This window comes from Peromyscus leucopus, chromosome 1, assembly GCF_004664715.2.
Source record: "Peromyscus leucopus breed LL Stock chromosome 1, UCI_PerLeu_2.1, whole genome shotgun sequence".
Lineage (NCBI taxonomy): Eukaryota > Metazoa > Chordata > Mammalia > Rodentia > Cricetidae > Peromyscus > Peromyscus leucopus.
The window spans coordinates 56,801,391-56,821,381 of NC_051063.1; the positions used below are offsets into that span (position 1 = coordinate 56,801,391).

Here is a 19,991-nt window from a genome sequence, read left to right on the forward strand (position 1 = left end):
AGGCACCATGGGATTTGTCCTGAGCTGTGCTTAAGAGGCAGATAGATATAGGTCGTAGGTTACGGCCTTAACTATTGGAATCACTACTCAATGTAAGCAGGTAATGACTGCTGTTAGTTAAGGAGGCACAGGGTTAGTGCCAAGTGTCCAGAGAGGTACTATGAACAAGTCACATGCTGCAGATCCCAGCCAAACCTGTTTCCTTCCCATTCTACCCCAGGTGACCAAGGCCTCCACCAGGAAAAAGGCTTTCACTTCACCATGAGCTTCCCTACACAGAGAGCCACTCAGACACCAGTGTTAAGTCAGCACCCACCAGGGGTTTAATTCTTCTACGTCAGTTCAGAAAGGGGCCATGCCTTGTCCCCATCCAAAAGAAAAGATCTGCAGGGCACCCTGGGAATGTCCAAGCCCAGAAAAGCCAAGGGGTAGTCCCTGAGCAAGTAGAGAAGTGGACCCTTCTGGCTCAGGCTGCCTCCTCCTCCTCCTCCTCCTCTTCTTCACTCTCCTCCTCACTCTCATGATACTGTCTGTGATTGGTGTTGACAAAGAGGTCAGAATCGTCTTCAGAACCCGATTCTTCTCCTGACAGCTGTGGTCCAGTGGGGAGTTCTGGCTGACTCTGTCTGTGTGAGCAAGAGAATGGAGTAAGTAACATCTCCTGGGAAAACCACACCTATAATCCAGTCTCAGAAAATCAGGACCAATAACTAACTAGTCAGGAACTGATAGGGTTCTGACAATCCAAGAACCTCAAACCCTGATGTGGCGGCACAGGCCTGGTATTGAGGAGGCTGAGGCAGAGGAGGATGATGAGTTTGAGGACAGCCTGGGCTACATAATTGGACCCTGACTCAAGAAATCATCCATGAAATCATCCATCCATCCATCCATCCATCCATCCATCCATCCATTCATCCATCCATCCATCCATCATGGAGGACTTCTAGAAGCACAGAGCAAATAAGGAAACCCAGTCAAAGGAAAGCACTAAGTAAGGATTACCTCCTCCCCACCCCATCACTGGTTTTAGTAAGGAATCAACAACTCTATCAGCATCACTGACACACATAGTGGGCTCCAATTTAGTGCTAATGCACTAAAACAGAGGTTCTCAACCTTCCTAAGGCTTCCACTCTTTTTTGGTTTCTCGAGACAGGGTTTCTCTGTGTAGTTTTGGTGCTTGTCCTGGTATATCTCAATCTGTAGACCAGTCTGGCCTTGAACTCAGAGATCCACCTGCCTCTGCCGCCCAGTGCTGGGATTAAAGGCGTGTGCCACCACTGCCCGCCAGGCTTCCACACAGTTCATGTTGTGGTGACCCCCAACCATAAAATTATTTCACTGTTACTTCATAACTGTAATTTTCCTCTATTATGAATCAGAATGTAAATGTCATCTGATATGCAGGATATCTGATATGCGACCCTCAAAGCGGCGGAGACCCCAGGTGAGAACTGCTGCACTAAGCAACTGCATAAGCATTACCCTTCTTACTCAGCATAATCCCGCCTCTTAGATGAGGAAAGGTTTCACTAATTCAGGCTGGCTTTGAACCTGTTACTGTAGCCCATTCTCCAACTTCCACCTTGTAACTGCCAGAGTAACAGGTATGTACTACCACACCCAGTTAGGAATCTGTCTGAAGACATTAAATGATGCACCTAAAGTTGCTTGCCTATTAAGTAGCAAAGCCAGCATTTTAATTTGGAGCATGTGACCTTCAAGCCATACTCATAGCTATCCACTCTACTATTGATGTCGGAGTTCTCAACAGGAGAAAACCAGGATCACCCTTCTCCTCAAGGCACCAAGGTATGAACTTGTACTTTTGTCTTCCCTGGGCTGGGGCTTGCTCCTCACCTGTTTATATTATTCTGTTTCTCAGCTACATCGGAGAAGGCCTCAGGCCTGTGATAAGAGAAGAGCCAGGTCAGAGAGCAAAGAGAAACCTCTCAGCAAAACAGCTGTTTCCAATGTCCCTCTTGGGACAGCATAACATCACCCCACCCCCACCCCATTCACTAGCGAGGATGCTACTGTCCCCAGAAGCCAGAGGGCCATCGATCAAGATTATCTATCGTACCAGTGACCCTCCTTCTGCAGAGAGCGGACATGGTTCTTGCAGAGCACAAAAGAAATCTCAGCCTTCACTTTTTCTCCCTCTTCAATTGGGTCAACAATGAGAAAGTCCCCTGTAGGTGACAAAAGATAAAGCCATTTCTGTATGTGAAGAAGAAACTCAAGAATCAAGGCCCTGGTTCTGTGTTGTAGAGGGTGATTCTAACCTCTCTTGATCCAGATGTTCTTGCGGTATTTGGAGGGCATGCTCACCAGGAAGCGCTGCCCTTGTGCTGTCTCTACCTCATGCAGATTGTTCCCAGGAGTCCTGAGGACCTGGTCCAGGAGAGACCAACAATTAAGGACATCATCAGTTAGATCAAACACACACTAACCCTCACTGAGTCCTTCCCACACCCCAGGGGTCCAATGGGAGTAGAGAAAAGCTTAGACCAATCCCATTACCTTCACTATCTGCTGTTGGTCCGAGGGTACCATGTGCTCCCCCAGCACCTCCTGCACCACGTGCTTTCTCTTGGTGGCCTGAGACATGCTGGGTTCTGTCCAGGGTTGTTAGGACGTGGAGGCTGTCAGCTCTTCTTCCAGTTATTTGGATGGCAGTCTTAGAAGCCAGGACTGCTTCCAAGGGGAACAGCCTTATGCGACAAAATGCCACCTCGCCCTGTTAAAAACATGAACTTTACAGGACTGGACGACTTGCTGCTCTTGCAGAGAACCCAGGTATGGTTCCCAGCCCTCACAGAGGCTTAACAACTGGCCCTAATTCCAAGCCCACGGGATCTAACGCCCTCTTTTGGAGACATACATGCAGCTTTTTAAAAACACTGATAAACATAAAAAAATTAAAAATCATTAAAAAACAAAACACAAGCGCTAGCCAGATGGTGGCACACGCCTTTATTCCTAGCACTTGGTAGGCAGAGACAGGCAGATCTCTGCTGAGTTCTAGGTCAGCCTGGTCTACACAGTGAGACCCTGTCTAAAAAAAAAAAAGAGCAAACATGACCTTTAAGGGCCAGAGAGATGTGTCAGGACCCAGCATCCACACCAGCTGATTCACAACCATCTCTAATTCCAACTCTAGGGCAATCCAATGCCCTCTGTGGCCTCCAAGGGCACCTGCAAAACCTACACAGAGTAAGCTTTGTACCTTTCCTGGAACTCACTCTGTAGCCCAGGTTGGCTTCGAACTCAGAGATCCGCCTGGCTCTGCCTCCTGAGTGCTAGGATTAAAGGCGTGCGCCACCACCGACCAACATAGAGTAAATCTTAAAAACCGCCCAGCGATGGTGACGCACGCCTTTAATCCCAGCAATCAGGAGGCAGAGCCAGGAGGATCTCTGTGAGTTCGAGGCCAGCCTGGTCTACAGAGTGAGATCCAGGACAGGCACCAAAGCTACACAGAGAAACCCTGTCTCGGAAAAAACAACAACAACAAAAAAAAAAAAAAAAAACCCACGAAACAAGTTTTACAGTCTCAGTTGGGGGGTGGGGGAGGCTCGAGCCTTTTAATATCAAGACATCCCAACCCATGGAGGCAAGGGGATCTCTCTGGAAGATGGAGGCCAATCTGGTCAACATAGTGAGATGCCCTCTCAATAACACAAAATAAGTAAATAAAATCAGATCCTGGCCCGGGACAGGGAAAGCCCTACGAGAGCCACCCCTGTTAAAGTCCTGCGGTGACGATGAAAGCCTACGCACCTTCCAGGCCGATCATCCTGGCAATGTCTGGGGAAAGTTTGGGACGAACTACTTCCCTCCACCTGCCTGAACCCCCGAGTCTCGTACAGCCACAAACAGCCGCTCGACCTCCTCACTCCACGGTTCACACCGACTCCACCACCATCGCGCTGCTTCGCCGCACTCACCCGCTCGGCGTTACGCCAGCAAGCTCCGGTCTCCAGGCTGACGCCGAGAGCAGCCCGTCCCCGACGCACGTCCAGACTCAGTCAACGGAATCAGGGCAATGCGACCTGCAGGAGGTCACGACGGCAGCGCCGGGCGGACGCTCGGCCTCAGACCCCCGGGGTTCTCGGCTCCCGTCAGCCGGCTGGAGATAGACCTGACTCGGAGGAACCCGCGAGAACTGCACTTCCGGGGCGGGGCTCTCAGGAGCCCTCCGGATGTCCCGCCCCTTCGTTGTCCGTCCCTCTAACTCTTCCCTCCACCAAGTCAGGCAAACCTAAGTCTTTGCGTTCCGGGTGCTGGTCAGGAAAAAGTAGTATTCTCCTCGGAGGCCTCGGCCTCACAGACGGGAAGCGCGGCCGGAGAAACCATAAAAAGCAGCGCGGCTTCCTGTGAGGGACCGGAAAACCACAACTATTGTGGGCGCCGCGGTGAGCGGTGGCGCCTCAACTCTATGGCTCTGGGTGGCTAGACGTGCCCAATTTTTTTTTAAGCGGCTTATCAGACGACCCGGAAGCGGAAGCCGAAGAACATTCTAGTTGCTTGAGGGATCGGCGGGAGCGGCTGAGTGGCGCGAGGAGCCGTTACCAGAGCCAGAGTTGCCGGTGAGCGTGAGCGGCGGAGCAGGGGAGAGGAGCACTCGCGGCGGAGGCGCCTTTGCGGCGGCGCGGCCCGGCCCTGCTGGAGGGCGGCGCGCGGCGCGTGGAGGAGGCGGGGCTCGCGGCGCGCTTGGGCGGGGCCCCGGGCCGGCGTGGCGTGGGCTTGGCGGGCTGCGGGCGCGCGGCCCCGGGGCCTGTGTGGGGCGGCGAGGGTAACGAGACCCCCTGTGTGCTGTCCTCACCACGTGGTCGCTCCCCGCGGGGTCAGTGTCAGCCTAGCCAAGGTCACCGAGAGTGACAGCTCCTGGCCGGGCCCTGGCTCCGGAGTCCGGGAATCTTCCCGTCGCCTTGCGTGCGCCACCTGGTAGTCCAAGCTGGTATTGGCATCGGGTCAGCACAGAAAGTGGAGATTTCGGAATAGCCGGGAAAGGCCTTCCTGGCCCTCGGTTTTCTCGGGTGTGCAATGAGGGAAATCGAGGAAGCAACCACAAGAGCTGGCCGAGGAGATTGCCCCGGGGAGTTGTGCTCTTCAGCCCTAACCTGCCTTTTTTTGGGATTCCCAGGTTAAACCTGATCAAGATGACAACCTCCCAAAAGCACCGAGACTTCGTGGCAGAGCCCATGGGGGAAAAGCCAGTGGGGAGCCTGGCCGGGATTGGTGAAGTCCTGGGCAAGAAGCTGGAGGAAAGGGGCTTTGACAAGGTGTGGGGTGGTCACAAATGCCAGGGAGGGCTAGAGTGAAAGCTGGCAACAGATGTTTCCAAGCAAAAAGAGGGGAAGTGAGGAAAAGTAGGGCTTTGGGGAGGGTATGGACGGGGTAGATCACTTGAGGTGGTTTGGCGGCAGCGGGGGAGGCAAGGTCATTTTTGTGTGTTTTTGGTTTTTTGAGACAGGGCCTCTCTGCCTCACACTTGCTGGGATTAAAGGTGTGCCCCACTGTGCCCTACCCCTTGGTGTGTTTTCAATGTCTCAGAAGTGACATTAGGCATAGTGGGTCCCTATGACCCCAGCACTTGGGAGGTTGAGGCAAGAGGATTCCCGTCGAGTTTAATGCCAGTCTAGGCGGCAAAGCAAAGCAAAACAACCAGAACAAAAATGGGCTTGCCTCTCAAGTACTCACAACTGACCCTGCCTGGCTTCACAGATCCAGCCCCTTCTGGGTGGTATAACATTGTCTTGTGGCTTCAGTCCAAGAGGCACTTAGCCGTGCGCCCTTTCCTGTCTGCAGGCTTATGTGGTTCTCGGCCAGTTTCTGGTGCTAAAGAAAGATGAAGACCTCTTCCGAGAGTGGCTGAAAGACACGTGTGGTGCCAACGCCAAGCAGTCCAGAGACTGCTTTGGGTGCCTTCGAGAATGGTGTGACGCCTTCTTGTAATGTACTCTGGGGACTCCTCAGCCCCCCAGCCACAGAACCGAGTCTCCAGAGTCCAAAGCTGGGTGGGGCTTCTCCCCGTCCTCCATGAAGGAGAAGATTGCTGTTGTCTCACTCACCTCCTATGTGCTCCAGGTCTTTGGGGAGTTCTCTCCCCTCAGCATTTTCAATCTTTTTGGAATTTCCCCCTTGCATGCCTTGCCCCTCCTCTCCCCAAAGTTCCATGACAACAGTTACCAGCTTTCCTGAATGGATTCCTGGACCCTTTCTCCTTCCATTCACAATGTATTGGATGCCCTTTGGCTCCTTTTTGTTTTTGTTTTTTGTTTTTGGCAAAAATAGTAACTTCTTATAAAGAGTTTTAGATTAATAAAGTCAGTGGCCTTCATGATTGGTGTTCTGTGTTGGAAAGCAGATAGGCTGGGAGTTATGTCTTCACCAGGGGCTGAACACATCCACCTCACTCCTTATCAGTGCAGACCGAAACTGGTGGCTTCCCTTTTCCCTCCCAAAAGGGAGCCACCCTAGCCATGTGGGCCTTGGGCAGGTGCCCTAGATGTCCCAATTCCTGAATAATGTGGGAGAGACTGTGGGTTGATTTCTTCCTGGGAGCCAGGTAGGCTGTAGGCTTCCAGATGTCAACAGTTGGTCTAGGCAGCACCTGGTGGAAAAGTCAGTAGGAGTCAAAGGTACCAGGAAGAGGGTGGATAGGATGTGGGTAAGAGTTCACCTGCCAGTCATCATGTGTGTTCTCTTAGCCTCTGGGAAGAATGGGTGGGATTTTTGCTGTTTGCCCAGCTATCAGAGAAACGAAAGAGTTAAACTTGAAAACTAAATTCCAGTCCCGATGTTTTCAAACTCATACTATGAACCAGCCTGAAACTAACATCATTTGAAAGCATTTTTAATATTTTTATTTTGGAGAGGTGAAGAGATTTGGGGCTCAGAAAAGCTAATTTGCCCATGAACTTGCTGAAAGAAAATAGCCACATGAACTCAGACTGTAACTGGGAGAGTTTCTATGTCACGCAACCCATGCTCTCTGAGCCTTAGTTCCCTTGTGGATGAGGCTTGTGAGGACCAGGTAAAATGCTGTTTAACACTCATTCCTGCTTGGTGTTCGTTTCTCCAACAGAAGAGCATCACTGAGTGGTGACTTGCTTATCATGCAAATGAAATGCTTTTCTGCATGTTTACTATCCAGGAAAGCAAGAATGACAGTACAGGACTGGGCATAGCATGAGAAAACGTTCATGATCTCACAATGGAGAGAATGTTAATAAGATGGTCTCCATTAGTACTAGAAACTGAAATCTAAAACCCGAGTAAGGAGATGAGCATGGAGTGGGTGAGAGTATTTTTATCAATAAAATCCTCACCCAGAATACATACCAGAGCTGCTGTCCAGAAAAAGTCTGTGATGTGGCTCAGTTGGTAGTGTTGTGGTACACACCTCTATATAATCATGACTGGAAGATATGAGGATCTGAAGTTCAAGGTCATTCTTGGCTACAAAGCAAGTTCTAGGCCAGTCTAGGGTTCATGAGATTCTATCTCCAAAAGAAAGTGGTCTGTAGAGATGGCCAGGGAGTAAACACTTGCCGTGAAAGCAAGAGGACCCAAGTTCAAATCCATAGCACTCACATAAAAACGGGAATAGCTGCACATACCCATAACACCATCACCCCATTGTAGAGCAGCAGATCCCAGAAGTTCACTGGCCAGCCAGCCTGGCTGAAAGTTTCAGGTCCAGTGAGAGTCCTTCTCAACAAGTGAAGTGGACAGTGATAGAGAAGATGCTGCCCTTCTCTGGCCTCCACACGCATAGGCAAAAGAATCACCACCACCACCACACACGCACACACGAAAGGGGGACGCAGGCTGGGATGTAGTTTTGTGGCAGAATGCCTAGCATTCATGAGGCCCTGGATTCAATCCCTAGTATTGCAAAAAGAAAAAAGGACACATAATCGGGAACTTGGTAGAAAATCTGAAAGGCAGCCACAAGAGAGGATTTCAAAATAGCACATGGAAAGGGTCCACTTTCATTAGAAATCAGAAAAACAAGTGCCATTAACGCCTAGCTGATTGGCAAAAATCTTAAATCAGACAATACCAAATGTTGAGCAAATGGAGCTACAGGACCTGGTCCCGGTTGGTGGGAGTAAATTGCTGTGAGCACTCTGGAAAACACCTGAGTGTTATTTTGCAAGCCTGACACACCCAGTGAGCTATCAATTCCATTCTTAGGACTGCCTGTAAGAAACTCCTGAGTACCTGCAGCAGGACATTGAGAAATGTTCACACTCCTCCACTGTTGGTGGGAATGCAAACTTGTACAACCACTGTGGAAATCAGTATGGCCATTTCTCAGAAAATTGGGAATCGATGTACCAGCCATACCACTTTTGGGCATATACCCAAGGAATGCTCAATCATACAACAAAGTTACATGCTCAACTATGTTCATAGCAGCATTATTCGTAATAGCCAGAACCTGGAAACAACCTAGATGCCCCTCAACTGAAGAATGGATTAAGAAAATATGGTACATATACACAATGGAGTACTACTCAGCAGAGAAAAACAATGACAGCATGAAATTTGCAGGCAAATGGATGGAACTAGAAAATACCATCCTGAGTGAGGTAACCCAGACTCAAAAGGACAAACATGGTATGTACCCACTCAAAAGTGGATACTAGATATAAAGCAAAGGACAACCAGACCGCAACCCACAGATCCAAGGAGGCTACCTAGCAAGGAGAACCCTAGGATGACCCTAGGAAAAAGTTTCGGTTTTACTCATTCATTGGGCAAGCTTTAATGAAACAGTTCACTATTAGGATAAGAATTTGTACTGTATCAAGCTGATGAAAGAAAATGTTGGCCATACTTTCAGGAGGGGAGGCTAAAATTGTTTTAGATTATGGATTAGCCTATAGAAAAATGTCTTCTGTAAATCAAACAGTGAAGGAGAAGATGAATAGGAATTTCACTTACACAACTTAAGTAAAACAGAGCTCCCTGAACAGATGAAAATAGGTCTCTTCTGTATCCCAGAATCTAATCAATATTTATATGTATAATTCAGCTATTATTTGGCTTAAAAGGGCTTATTGGGAAATGTTATCGTTTTATACTATTTTCTACAGAGAAAATATTTTACTGTTTAAAATTTTTTAAAAAAATTAAAAAAAGAAAAAAATGTTCACAGCTGCCTAGTCTGTGAGACCGTGCAGTGTACGGCCTGGCGGTTCCCAGTGTGAGTGTAAGTTCTGCACAGCAGGGAAAGGGAACCAGTGCAGTAGTTCAGAGTAATCTCAGCACGAGACCACAGATACAAAACCATGTGGTTTGCCGGGCTTTGGTGGTGCACGCCTTTAATTCCAACACTCTAGGCAGAGGCAGGCAGATCTCTGAGTTCAAGGCCAGCCTGGTCTACAGAGCAAGTTCCAGGACCACACAGAGAAGCCCTATCTTGAAAAAAACAACAACAAAACACCAGAGAAACTTATGTCGTTCTGTTCTTGGGATTTCTGTGTTTGTGTTTTGCTGTGTAGTCCTGGCTAGCCTGGTACTCACTGTGTAGCCCAAGATGGCCTCAAGCTCACAGCAATTCTCCTGCCTTAACCTCCTGAATGCTAGGATTACAGTCCTATACCATGACCTGCTTCCATTCATGATCAGAAGTAAATTCTTGCTTAAGGACCCCTGTGTAGATAGTAAGATTAGAGAAAACTAAGGAACAGCTTACTGCAAAAAATTAGTGATAGGACCTTGAGGGTGTTGCCCTGCTTCAATGCTTGCTTAGTGCACACAAAGCTCCGGATTTAAACCCTGGGTCAAAGCATATAAAAAGAAAAAAATTGCCGGGCGGTGGTGGCGCACGCCTCTAATCCCAGCACTCGGGAGGCAGAGCCAGGTGGATCTCTGTGAGTTCGAGGCCAGCCTGGGCTACCAAGTGAGCTCCAGGAAAGGCGCAAAACTACGCAGAGAAACCCTGTCTCGAAAAACCAAAAAAGAAAAAAGAAAAAGAAAAAACTCAATAGGTAAGGGAGGAATCACCAAATCAATCGTAGTCATCATCTTTGGAGAAGAAAGTTCAGTGACAATGGAGGGGCTTGCAAATAGGAGTGACATTTTCATTTTCTGATCCCTGAGGTGGTAAAATTGTCTCATTTGAATTGAATAGGTCTTCAAATGTAGCTAAATGGTAGAGCAATTACTTACCTAGTGTATGTTAAATCCTAGGTTCAATGTCTACCATCTCTCACATACACAGTGAATGTGTGTTGTGTGCCCTGTCCTGTGTGTTGGTGATATTTTAGAACTAAAAGACAGAAGCAAACAAAAATGACATCCTGAGGAGTCCCAGGTGTGGCAGTGGGTGCCTATAACCTGAACATTTGGGAAGGGCAAACAGGAGGACTGAGAGTTTCAGACTAGCTTGGGCTCCATACTAAGACTGTCTCAAAAAACATTAAGACAAGACAAACAGACCATGAAACAAAAACACGATCTGAAGCTCTAACAATCAGGTGATGAGTGAGAAACTGTTCTGACATGGATATGGATAGGAGTTCATCCACGGCTGGGTCTAGGCAAAGTGTATAACCCACCCTGGCATGGGTACCAGGTACCCTCAGCAAGCCATGGCCACTGGCTACACTTCTACTTCCCATTGGACCCACACCTCTAATACACAAAGCAGGGTGCAGCTGGGCTATCAGCATGGTCTGGTAGAGATGCCAGATGCAAGGGCACCAAAAACAGTAGTAAAAACTTGTTTTTGAACTTTCACTATTTGCAGATGATATGATAGTAGTGTAAGTGACCCCATAAATTCTAACAGGGAACTCCTACAACTAATAAACTCCTTCAGTAAAGTGCAGGATACAAGATCAACTAAAAAAATCAGTAGCCCTCCTATACACAAATGATAAAAGGGCTGAGAAAGAAATCAGAAACATCACCCTTTACAATAGCCACAAATAATATAAAATACCATGGGATAACACTAAACAAGTGAAGGACCTGTTTGATAAGAACTTTAAATCTCTGAAGAAAGAAATTGAAGAAGGTATCAGAAAATGGAAAGATATCCCATGCTCATGGATAGGTAGGATTAACATAGTAAAAATGGCAATCTACAGATTCAATGCAATCCCCATCAAAATCCCAACACAATTCTTCACAGACTTGGAAAGAACAATACTCAACATCATATGGAAAAACAAAGTGGGGTGGTGGTGGTGGTGGTGGTATATAAAGAACTCAAGAAACTAGACATCAAAATACTGAACAATCCAATTAAAAAATGGGCTATGGAGCTAAATAGAGAATTCTCAAAAGAAGAATCTCAAATGGCTGAAAGACATTTAAAGAAATGCTCAACATCCTTAATCATCAGAGGAATGCAAATCAAAATGACTCTGAGATACCACCTTACACCTGTCAGAATGGCTATGATCAAAAACACTAATGACAGTCTACGTTGGAGAGGATTCGGAGCAAGGGGAACACTCCTCCACTGTTGGTGGGGATGCAAACTTGTACAACCACTGTGGAAATCACTATGGAGGTTTCTCAGAAAATTGGGAATCGATGTACCTCAAGACCCAGCCATACCACTCTTGGCATATACCCAAGGAATGCTCAATCATACCACAAAGATACATGCTCAGCTATGTTCATAGCAGCACTATTCATAATAGCCAGAACCTGGAAACAACCTAGATGCCCTTTAACTGAAGAATGGATTAAGAAAATATGGTACATATACACAATGGAGTATTACTCAGCAGAGGAAAAACAATGACAGCATGAAATTTGCAGGCAAATGGTTGGAACTAGAAAATATCATCCTGAGTGAGGTAACCCAAACCCAGAAGGACAAACATGGTATGTACTCATAAGTGGATTCTAGATATAAAGCAAAGAACAATCAGACTGCAACCCACAGAACCAGGGAGGCTATATAGCAGGGGGGACCCTAGGATGACTATGGCTTATAATAAGTTTTGGTTTTATTCAAAAAAAAAAAAAGAGAGAGAGAGAGAGATAAGCACACACACACACACACACACACACACACACACACACACACGTGTGTGTGTGTGTGTGTGTATGTATATGTATATGTATATATATATATATATATATGAATCAGTTTATCTAAATAGCTTAAGCTTAATAAATTTAGCAAATACAAGGAGGATAGACAACATTCATAAGCCTGAATGTGCCTTGGGTAAGGAGAAACATTCTCTAAGTCATTGGTTCTCAACTATCTCAATGCTATTTTATAACTGGAGTTTTGCCATTGTTGAATCTCAATGCAAACATCTGACATACAGGTAGTCCTAGGCCACCCTTGTAAAAAGTTGTTGTTTTTGTTTTAACTCCCAAAGGGTGAAGACTCATGGAGTCAGAAGCTATTTCAAGCCCTTTGTCAGACTGCTTAGGTCAGTGTCTTGCTGCATCAAAAGGAATGAACATCCCAGTTTCTGGTTAGCATTTGGAGCTTATGGCTATGACCCTAATTTTTAGCCTTTTATTTTAAGTCTAAATATTAACAATATAGAGCATTTTATAAGCTGAAAATGTCCCATAGCTTATAAACTTTTATATTTAAAAAAAAACTGTTCTTAAAAAGATTAAGATCTCTCAAATGTTTTCTGTAATATCAACAATAAAGTACCTTTTTATTTTAAGGGGAAGAAAACATGGCATCATGTATAAAGTAATCTGTATAAAGTAAAACCAAGCTTCAAAGTGAAAAAAAAAAACTTGTTTTTGAGCCAAGCATGTTGACTCACACCTTAATCCCAGTACTTGGGAGGCAGAGGCAGGTGGAGTTCTATGAGTTCAAGACCAGCCTGGACTACACAGTGAGTTCTGGACATCCAGGGCTATATAGAGTGACCCTGTCACAAAAGAAAAATAATTTTTTTCGTAAAATACCTTTAAAAAATCATGACTGTCAAAATCTATGACCAAAACTTGCCTAAATTTTAAAGAAAGACTGAATCCAGCCTTGAATCAAGTACCGCATCTCTTCTCGCCAGGAGGTGGGGAGCCAGGAGGCACAGTGGGTGCCTCTCATCATGTCTACCCCTGCTTCAGGAGGGTGAACAACTTCCTGCAGGGGCCAAGCCTCCGCTCCCTCTGGAGCTCCCTGCAAGAACTCCCTTACTACCCTTGACCGGCAGTGGGAAAAGTGAAAGGGAGAGGCATGGACAACCAGGCTGGGTTCCCAAGTACCCCTGACGTAACCTGCCTTCTTGCTGGTAGCTGGCAAAAAGTACTGACTCTGGACATGAGAGTACAACAATAAAAGAAGACTTCGTGCAACCCACTCCAGGGGGACAGTGGCAGGACACCATGGGAACAAGGGCCATGGGCCTCTTCTTTTTCTTTTCTTTTTTTTTTTTTTCAAGACAGGGTTTCTCCATGTAGCTTTGGAGCCTGTCCTAAATCTCACTCTGTAGACCAGGCTGGTCTTGAACTCACAGAGATCTGCCTGCCTATGCCTCCCAAGTGCTAGGATTAAAGGCGTGCACCACCACCACCCGGTGGGCCTCTTCTTTTTTCTCCCTTCTCCCCCTCGCCTCCCCTCCTCCTCCTCCCCCCTGGACACACAGCACTAGAGGAATAAAATCAAATCTATTGAACCCAGAGGGTTGAGTCCCCAGGAAAGATACCATTCCAAGGTACAGATGCAATATTTTTTAAATTACTTTATCTAGTTGAGTGACACATGACACAGCAAATGTAGAGGTCAGTGGACAAGTTGTGGGAATTAATTCTCTTCCTCCACCTAATGGGTCCCAGGGATCAAACTCAGTTTGTTAAGTTTGATTGAAAGCATCTTTACCTGCTGAGCCACTTCACCCCCAAATGCAATATCCTCTGTGGACCTTACTTGGCAGCTGAAATCTTCTTCATTCCTTTCCCCAAAGGAACTCCTCAGTACAAGTGTCAGACAGACAGATACACAGAGAGACAGACACAGACACACAGACACACACACACACACACACACAGACACACACACACACACACACACAGACACAGACACACACACACAGACACACACACAGACACACACACAGACACACACACACACACACAGACACACACACACACACAGACACACACACAGACACACACAGAGACACACACACACAGACACACACAGACACACACACACACAGACACACACACAGAGGGAAAGAGAGAAAAGAGAGAGTTGCTAGATGGGCTCAGAAGCTCTGAGACACCATGGACGTGCCATGAAAACATCAACACAGGCCAAGCATGGTAGCGCACGCCTTTAATCCCAGCATCGGGAGGCAGAGGCAAGAGGATCTCTGTGAGTTCGAGACCAGCCTGGGCTACAAAGCAAGCTCTAGAACAGCCAAGGCTATATAGAGAAACTCTGTCTTGAAAAACTAAACCAAAAGCAAAACAAAAACAAAAAACCACAACAACAACAAAAACTAAACAAACAGAAAAATCAACACCTACAGAAATCCAACACAGGAGCATTCCCCAGAGACAATCCAGAGGTGGGTGCATAGCTCCCAAACTCAAATGCCTGAGCTTCTAGCGCCCTGCCAAAGGTGTGCTCTGATGCACAGGCACATATCAATACCTGGGACAGGACCCAGGGAGTAAATAAGTGCTTTGTGAGCACTAGGTATCAGCAATGTCAGGTCCAAGCTGGCAGTATAGGTGTAGCATGAAAAGCACCCTAGTTCAGGGAACTCTGTGACCAGCACAGCCAGCATAGAAATGATCCACAAGAGGCAAGAACACCACTAAATAGTGGTTCAGATTTTGAGAGTCTGACTCCGAGTATCACACCATAGCATCCCCACTTTTTTTTAAAACAAACACACAAAAACAAAAAAAACAAAAAAAAAAAAAAAAAAAACAGCCTAGGGGTTGGGGATTTAGCTCAGTGGTAGAGCATTTGCCTAGCAAGTGCAAGGCCCTGGATTCGGTCCTCAGCTCTGAAAACAACAACAACAACAAAAACCAAAACAGTCTAGGTCCTTTGCTTTATTTCTTTTGTAGGCCAAGGCACACATTCATAAGGAATGGGCTCCTCTGGGTGGGACAGGCTGGAGCTGCACTTGAACCCGCATGCCTTTCCTTTGCCTGCCTTTTCTTTCCCGGTTGTTTTCCTTCAGCAGTTTCAGGACGCTGCCCCGCACCCCCTGCATTAATCCTCTTGGCAAGACTCTTGCCCTTAGCTTGCTTGTTTACAGCGAGGCCCACAGCCTGCTGAGTGACATTGACTCTTCCTTATGGGGAGCTCCTTGAACAGTGCCATTCCCTTGATGTCTGCAATATCACCATCGTGTATGTGGCCAAAGGAACAACTCCATGTTTCCTAAAAGGCCTAGAGGACATACAGCAGGCGCCTCTCCTCTTTCTACCGTGTTTGTCGCTTTGGTGAGTTACTGGAAGATAACCGCCACAGCAGAGAGGCAAGTGTGGACTTCTTTTAAAAATCAAAACAAGCCGGGCGGTGGAGGCACATGCCTTTAATCCCAGCACTCAGGAGGCAGAGGCAGAGGGATCTCTGTGAGTTCAAGGCCAGCCTGGTCTACAGAGCGAGATCCAGGATAGTTAGGGCTACACACAGAGAAAACCTATCTCAAAAAAAAAAAAATCAAAAATACATAAATAAATCACATACACACACAAATTGTTGTTGTTATTTTACATATTTGATTTTTGAGACAGGGTCTTTTTGTCTCTCCTGAGACTGTACTTTGTAGACCAGGCTGGCCACCAACTACATCCTCCTGCCTCTGCCTCCACAGTGTAGGGACTAAAGGCACGCACCACCATACCCAGCCATTTTTACTTTATGTATTGGAGTGTTTGCCTGCATGTATGTCTGAGTACCACATATGTGCAGTGCCAGAAGAGGCCAGAAGAGGGTGCTGTATTCTCTAGAAATGGAGTTACAGGTAGTTATGAGTTGTCATGTGGGTGCTAGGAGCCAAGCCCTGGCCCCTGGAAGAGAAGTAAGTTCTCTTAACCTCTGGGCTGTCTCTCAGGAAGGGGTATGATCTTCTTAAGGGAACGTCACTATAAAATAAATGGGATTTCTGCTGAGATGCCTAGAAAATTGTAAGTTTACAGCTGGGAAGGGAGAAAGGCCCTAACAAGATGTTAGTTGTGTTGGAATCCTTGATTCTCAGCTGGCGAAAGACTTCAGCCAGACTCTGGTGTGAGGGAGTCCTTGCCTTCACATGTCTAGAACTCCCTGTCTTTCTCTCCAGCCTCACAGGCATGCTCAGCCTCACCTGCATACTGTCACACAGTCCCAGCATGCTTAGGCAGGTGCTTGGTTAAGCCACAGCTGCCCACACTTCAGCCCTAACTCTGCCAGACTGTAGCCAGGGCAAGCAATGGAGTCCTCCATGAAGCAATAGAGCTGCTTCCTTGGCTCCATTCATCCATTGGTTACCTGGCTCTGTCCTCCTGATTCTGACCCTGTATGACAGGCTGTGTTATGCCCAGATTGCGACCCCAAAGAGACCACCAGAGACCGAAGATGTCCAGAGTGCAATAGCAAGGTTTATTTCCATTACAAGTCGCGACAGGGAACTCTTCTCGAGCACTCACTGGCTGCAGCGCATCGAGGCAGGGAGGAGTTGCTCTTTCTTTGTGAGGCTTTTCAAGACAGGGTTTCTCTGTGTAGCTTTGTGCTCACTCTGTAGCCCAGGCTGGCCTCGAACTCACAGAGATCCGCCTGACTCTGCCTCCTGAGTGCTGGGATTAAAGGTGTGTGCCACCACCGCCTGGCTGAGGCTAGCTTTTTAAAGGCAAAAACCACAAACCCTTCAGGGCTGTTTCAGGGCGCGGGGGGGGGGGGGGGACACGGGACATTGGGGGTTAGGCACGGGTGCAACTCAGATTGGTTTATTTTTTTTTGAAGGTCTCTGTTCTCTTTTAATTGGGTGAGGGTATGTAACCTTTGAATTTACTGGTTGGGGGTTACAATTATCATTTTGGGGACTGTTCGGGACAAGTCTCAGGCTTTGTCCTTGAGCTGCCATGGGGGCTGGCTGGTCTAGCTCTTACTGACTGTGGGGGCTGGCTCAGTGGTCCAGGCTCTGTCCTTGACTCATGCACATAGCTCTAAGTTGCTGAGGGGTCCCAGACAGTAAACAACTGGCTGTACTTTGAGCAGTCAGAGTATGTGCAGAAAGGGAGCTAGTGCAAAGACTATGTCTTTTGTTCATGGCCCTCCCAGAGACTGCTTGCTCAAGTCTCAGGAAACTGAAATTGAGGCCTGATCCCTGAGAGAAGACTGAGCAGCCTGTTATGGCATCTGCGTGGTCCTTTCAGCTGTCTGTATTATTTCCTTATCATTTGTCTTCCTGGCTCTCCCACAGGCTTGTTTCTGAAGGATCTGAAACCTGCTCCATCTCTCCCTTGGGCCATGGGCTGTGCCTGAGATAGATTGGCAAGCCATGAACCCTGTATCAGGGCCCCATATTGCAACCCACGTAAGTTCCTGGATCAGTCCTAGGGCAGCAGGGGACAAAGGGTCTTTAGAGTGTATAGTATAATGAAGTGGCCTCTCACAGATCGACTCAGTTGGCTTACCAAAGAGACCAGGGCTGGTGTGCTGGCAGGGGAAGCAGACCTGGTCAGGGAGGATAGGAGTGGGTAGGTCTAGTATCTATATACAGTGTCCAGCAGGCTGGTCCTACCCACCCACTGGCCAAGGGCATGGGTGAGCCTTTCCTTCATCCTTGTGCCCAGCCAGAGCTTGACCTCTTAGCCCCTCCAGTCTTTCGTACTCAGATGTGGTGTAGAGCTTATGATGAACCAGCCCACACATCCCAGGGCCTTTGGGGCTCTTTTCTTCTACCTCTGGGAAGGAAGGAGCAGGAGGACCTGGCTGAAGATAACCCAAGGCACCTTCCTTACCATGCCAGGTGGCAACCTAGTAGTACTGAAGGCATGCAGTGGGAGCTGGCAGCTGTCCATCCTGATCTAGGTGTCCCTCCATACAAAGATCAGGGCCCTGTGTGCGTCACTGCTGTCTCTGGATGAAGTGACAGCTAGACCTTGTGTTCAACAAACCCCTCTTTCCTCCAGGGATCTGAAGCAATTTGCTCCACTGCCCCAGCCTCGTCTCCACCATTCTGCAGCGCACTGATGGGAAAACCTCATCCAGCTGCAGAAGGGAAGGCCCTGGCATTTAGGGAACTCCTTCATGGAGTCACTGCTGGATCGCAGGTGTCCCTTAGTCACTGTTGGGCCACAGGTGTCCTTGTTATAAAGTTTTCTTTCCAGGATGTGGTATGACAGAGAGAAGCAGCAGAGCCTGGGGGTGGAATGTCCTCCACCTACTTGACGACTCGGGCAAGAGCATTCTGGGGACATCAGTAAGGCCCTGGAGGGTCTGATCCCAGCCAGAAGAACGTTCTTTGTGGTTTATCAAGATCTACTGGGCTACTAGCCAGAGAAGAGTGCTGTAGATAACTTAGGTTGGGGGGGGGTCTCTGGGCCACAGTAAAACTGAGACTATGTCCTGTAGCCAGTGAGGATGAGCTCATGCTTGGCCTAAGACCTTTACAGGAGGCCACAGGATGGGGCAGCACACTTGTTTTGTTTTGATTTTCTGGTTTTAGCATTTTTATTTTCAACCATCACCATATGAAATATTAATATATGGATTTGTGTATCAAAATACTACTATAGAGATACAAACAGCATTCCTACAAATTGGACATACTTAGTTATAGGAATTCATTTATTTTAACTTATCAATTACAAACAAATAAATTGTTATGTTTGATCAAGAATGCAGATTCTTCAATATGCTAGTGAATAACTGAAAACTGAATAAATACTTCTGCTGTGTTAATCACACTTGTAAAGAGCCCTTCTCCATGCAGTGGATCCTGTGGAACAACCTGGGGCTCATACACTGGGACATTGCTAGCATGTGGGTGCTACCCCAGGTCCCACCATCTACCCTTCCCCTTTGGTCTCATTTCTTAGTAGGAAGAGATAGAAGTCACTGCTCTGTAGAGCCACCGTGAGAATGAGATGCCAAGCCCTGGCACGAGGCCAGGTACATGACAAGGGCCTGGAATTATTGATTACCATGCCCCCTCCTTCTGGCCCTCCAAGACTCAAGTTTAGTCAAATGACCTTAGATAAACTCTGAATAATGCATTTGTAAACATTTGTAAACAAGCCCAACCAACCTTGTGAGAAGAGGGTGGTGTGTTGAAAAGTCCTTGGAAATTGCTAGATTGTGGTGTCGAAGACTCACTGCTTCATGGGCAGTGGGAGGTAGGGTGAGTGTCAGCAGTGTAAGGATGCAGAGGGTCAGAACTCAGTGTTTTCTTCCACCTTAGTTTTTGAGACAGGATTTTTCACTGAGTCGGGAGCTCATCAGTGCTGCTAGCCTGGCTGGCCAATGAGCTCCAAGAATCTCCCTGTCTTCTATGTAGGTGCTGGGGATCTGAACTCAGATCCACAAGCTTGTGTGGTGGACACTCTACCAGCAAAGCCATCTTCCCAGCACCTCCAACTAAGGAATTTTTGAGGGAGCTGGAGGAGGTACATGTGGCTGTGACTAGATTCCATGCCAGGTGAGTAGTGAGGCTATCCTGTGTTTCTTGCTCTCCTGCCTCACCAGGGTCCCCCAACTCAGGGGCCCTGCTTAGTTAAGACTTAGAGATCACTGGGCAGTGGTGGCCCACACCTTTAATCCCAGCACTCGGGAGGCAGAGCCAGGTGGATCTCTGTGAGTTTGAGGCCAGCCTGGTCTACAGAGCAAGATCCAGGACAGGCACCAAAACTACACAGAGAAGCCCTGTCTCGAAAAATCAAAAACAACAACAACAACAACAACAAACCCAAAAAAACAAAACAAAAACAACAAAACAAAAATCTTAGAGCTTGGGGTAGTTCTCTTCCAAGCTGGTGTCTCCAGACCCTACACACCTGGGTCTGCATCACACCTGAGGTCTCCTTTC

The 19,991-nt window shown here is 47.5% G+C and overlaps 2 protein-coding genes across 2 annotated transcripts; one reads left to right on the forward strand and one right to left on the reverse strand.

Annotated features, from left to right (window-relative positions):
* Positions 1-300: 300 nt before the first annotated feature.
* On the reverse strand, positions 301-4,397 carry Eif1ad (eukaryotic translation initiation factor 1A domain containing). Its single transcript, XM_028892839.1, has 6 exons — positions 3,954-4,397; positions 2,527-2,743; positions 2,289-2,397; positions 2,087-2,195; positions 1,864-1,911; positions 301-626 (listed from the first exon to the last, which is right to left on the reverse strand). The coding sequence occupies exons 2-6, from the start codon at positions 2,611-2,613 to the stop codon at positions 467-469; spliced, it is 513 nt and encodes a 170-aa protein (XP_028748672.1). The 5' UTR covers positions 2,614-2,743; positions 3,954-4,397; the 3' UTR covers positions 301-466.
* A 98-nt stretch (positions 4,398-4,495) lies between these two features.
* Banf1 (BAF nuclear assembly factor 1) lies at positions 4,496-6,352 on the forward strand. Its single transcript, XM_028892840.2, has 3 exons — positions 4,496-4,595; positions 5,153-5,291; positions 5,818-6,352. The coding sequence occupies exons 2-3, from the start codon at positions 5,169-5,171 to the stop codon at positions 5,962-5,964; spliced, it is 270 nt and encodes an 89-aa protein (XP_028748673.1). The 5' UTR covers positions 4,496-4,595; positions 5,153-5,168; the 3' UTR covers positions 5,965-6,352.
* Positions 6,353-19,991: the final 13,639 nt, after the last annotated feature.

Coding starts and splice junctions, on each gene's coding strand:
- Banf1 (XM_028892840.2), top strand. CDS start 5,169: ATGACAACCTCCCAAAAGCACCGAGACTTCGTGGCAGAGCCCATGGGG. Junction 5,292..5,817: donor AGGAAAGGGGCTTTGACAAG/GTGTGGGGTGGT, acceptor TCCTGTCTGCAG/GCTTATGTGGTTCTCGGCCA.
- Eif1ad (XM_028892839.1), bottom strand. CDS start 2,613: ATGTCTCAGGCCACCAAGAGAAAGCACGTGGTGCAGGAGGTGCTGGGG. Junction 2,398..2,526: donor ACCAACAGCAGATAGTGAAG/GTAATGGGATTG, acceptor CTCCTGGACCAG/GTCCTCAGGACTCCTGGGAA. Junction 627..1,863: donor AAACAGAATAATATAAACAG/GTGAGGAGCAAG, acceptor TTGCTCACACAG/ACAGAGTCAGCCAGAACTCC.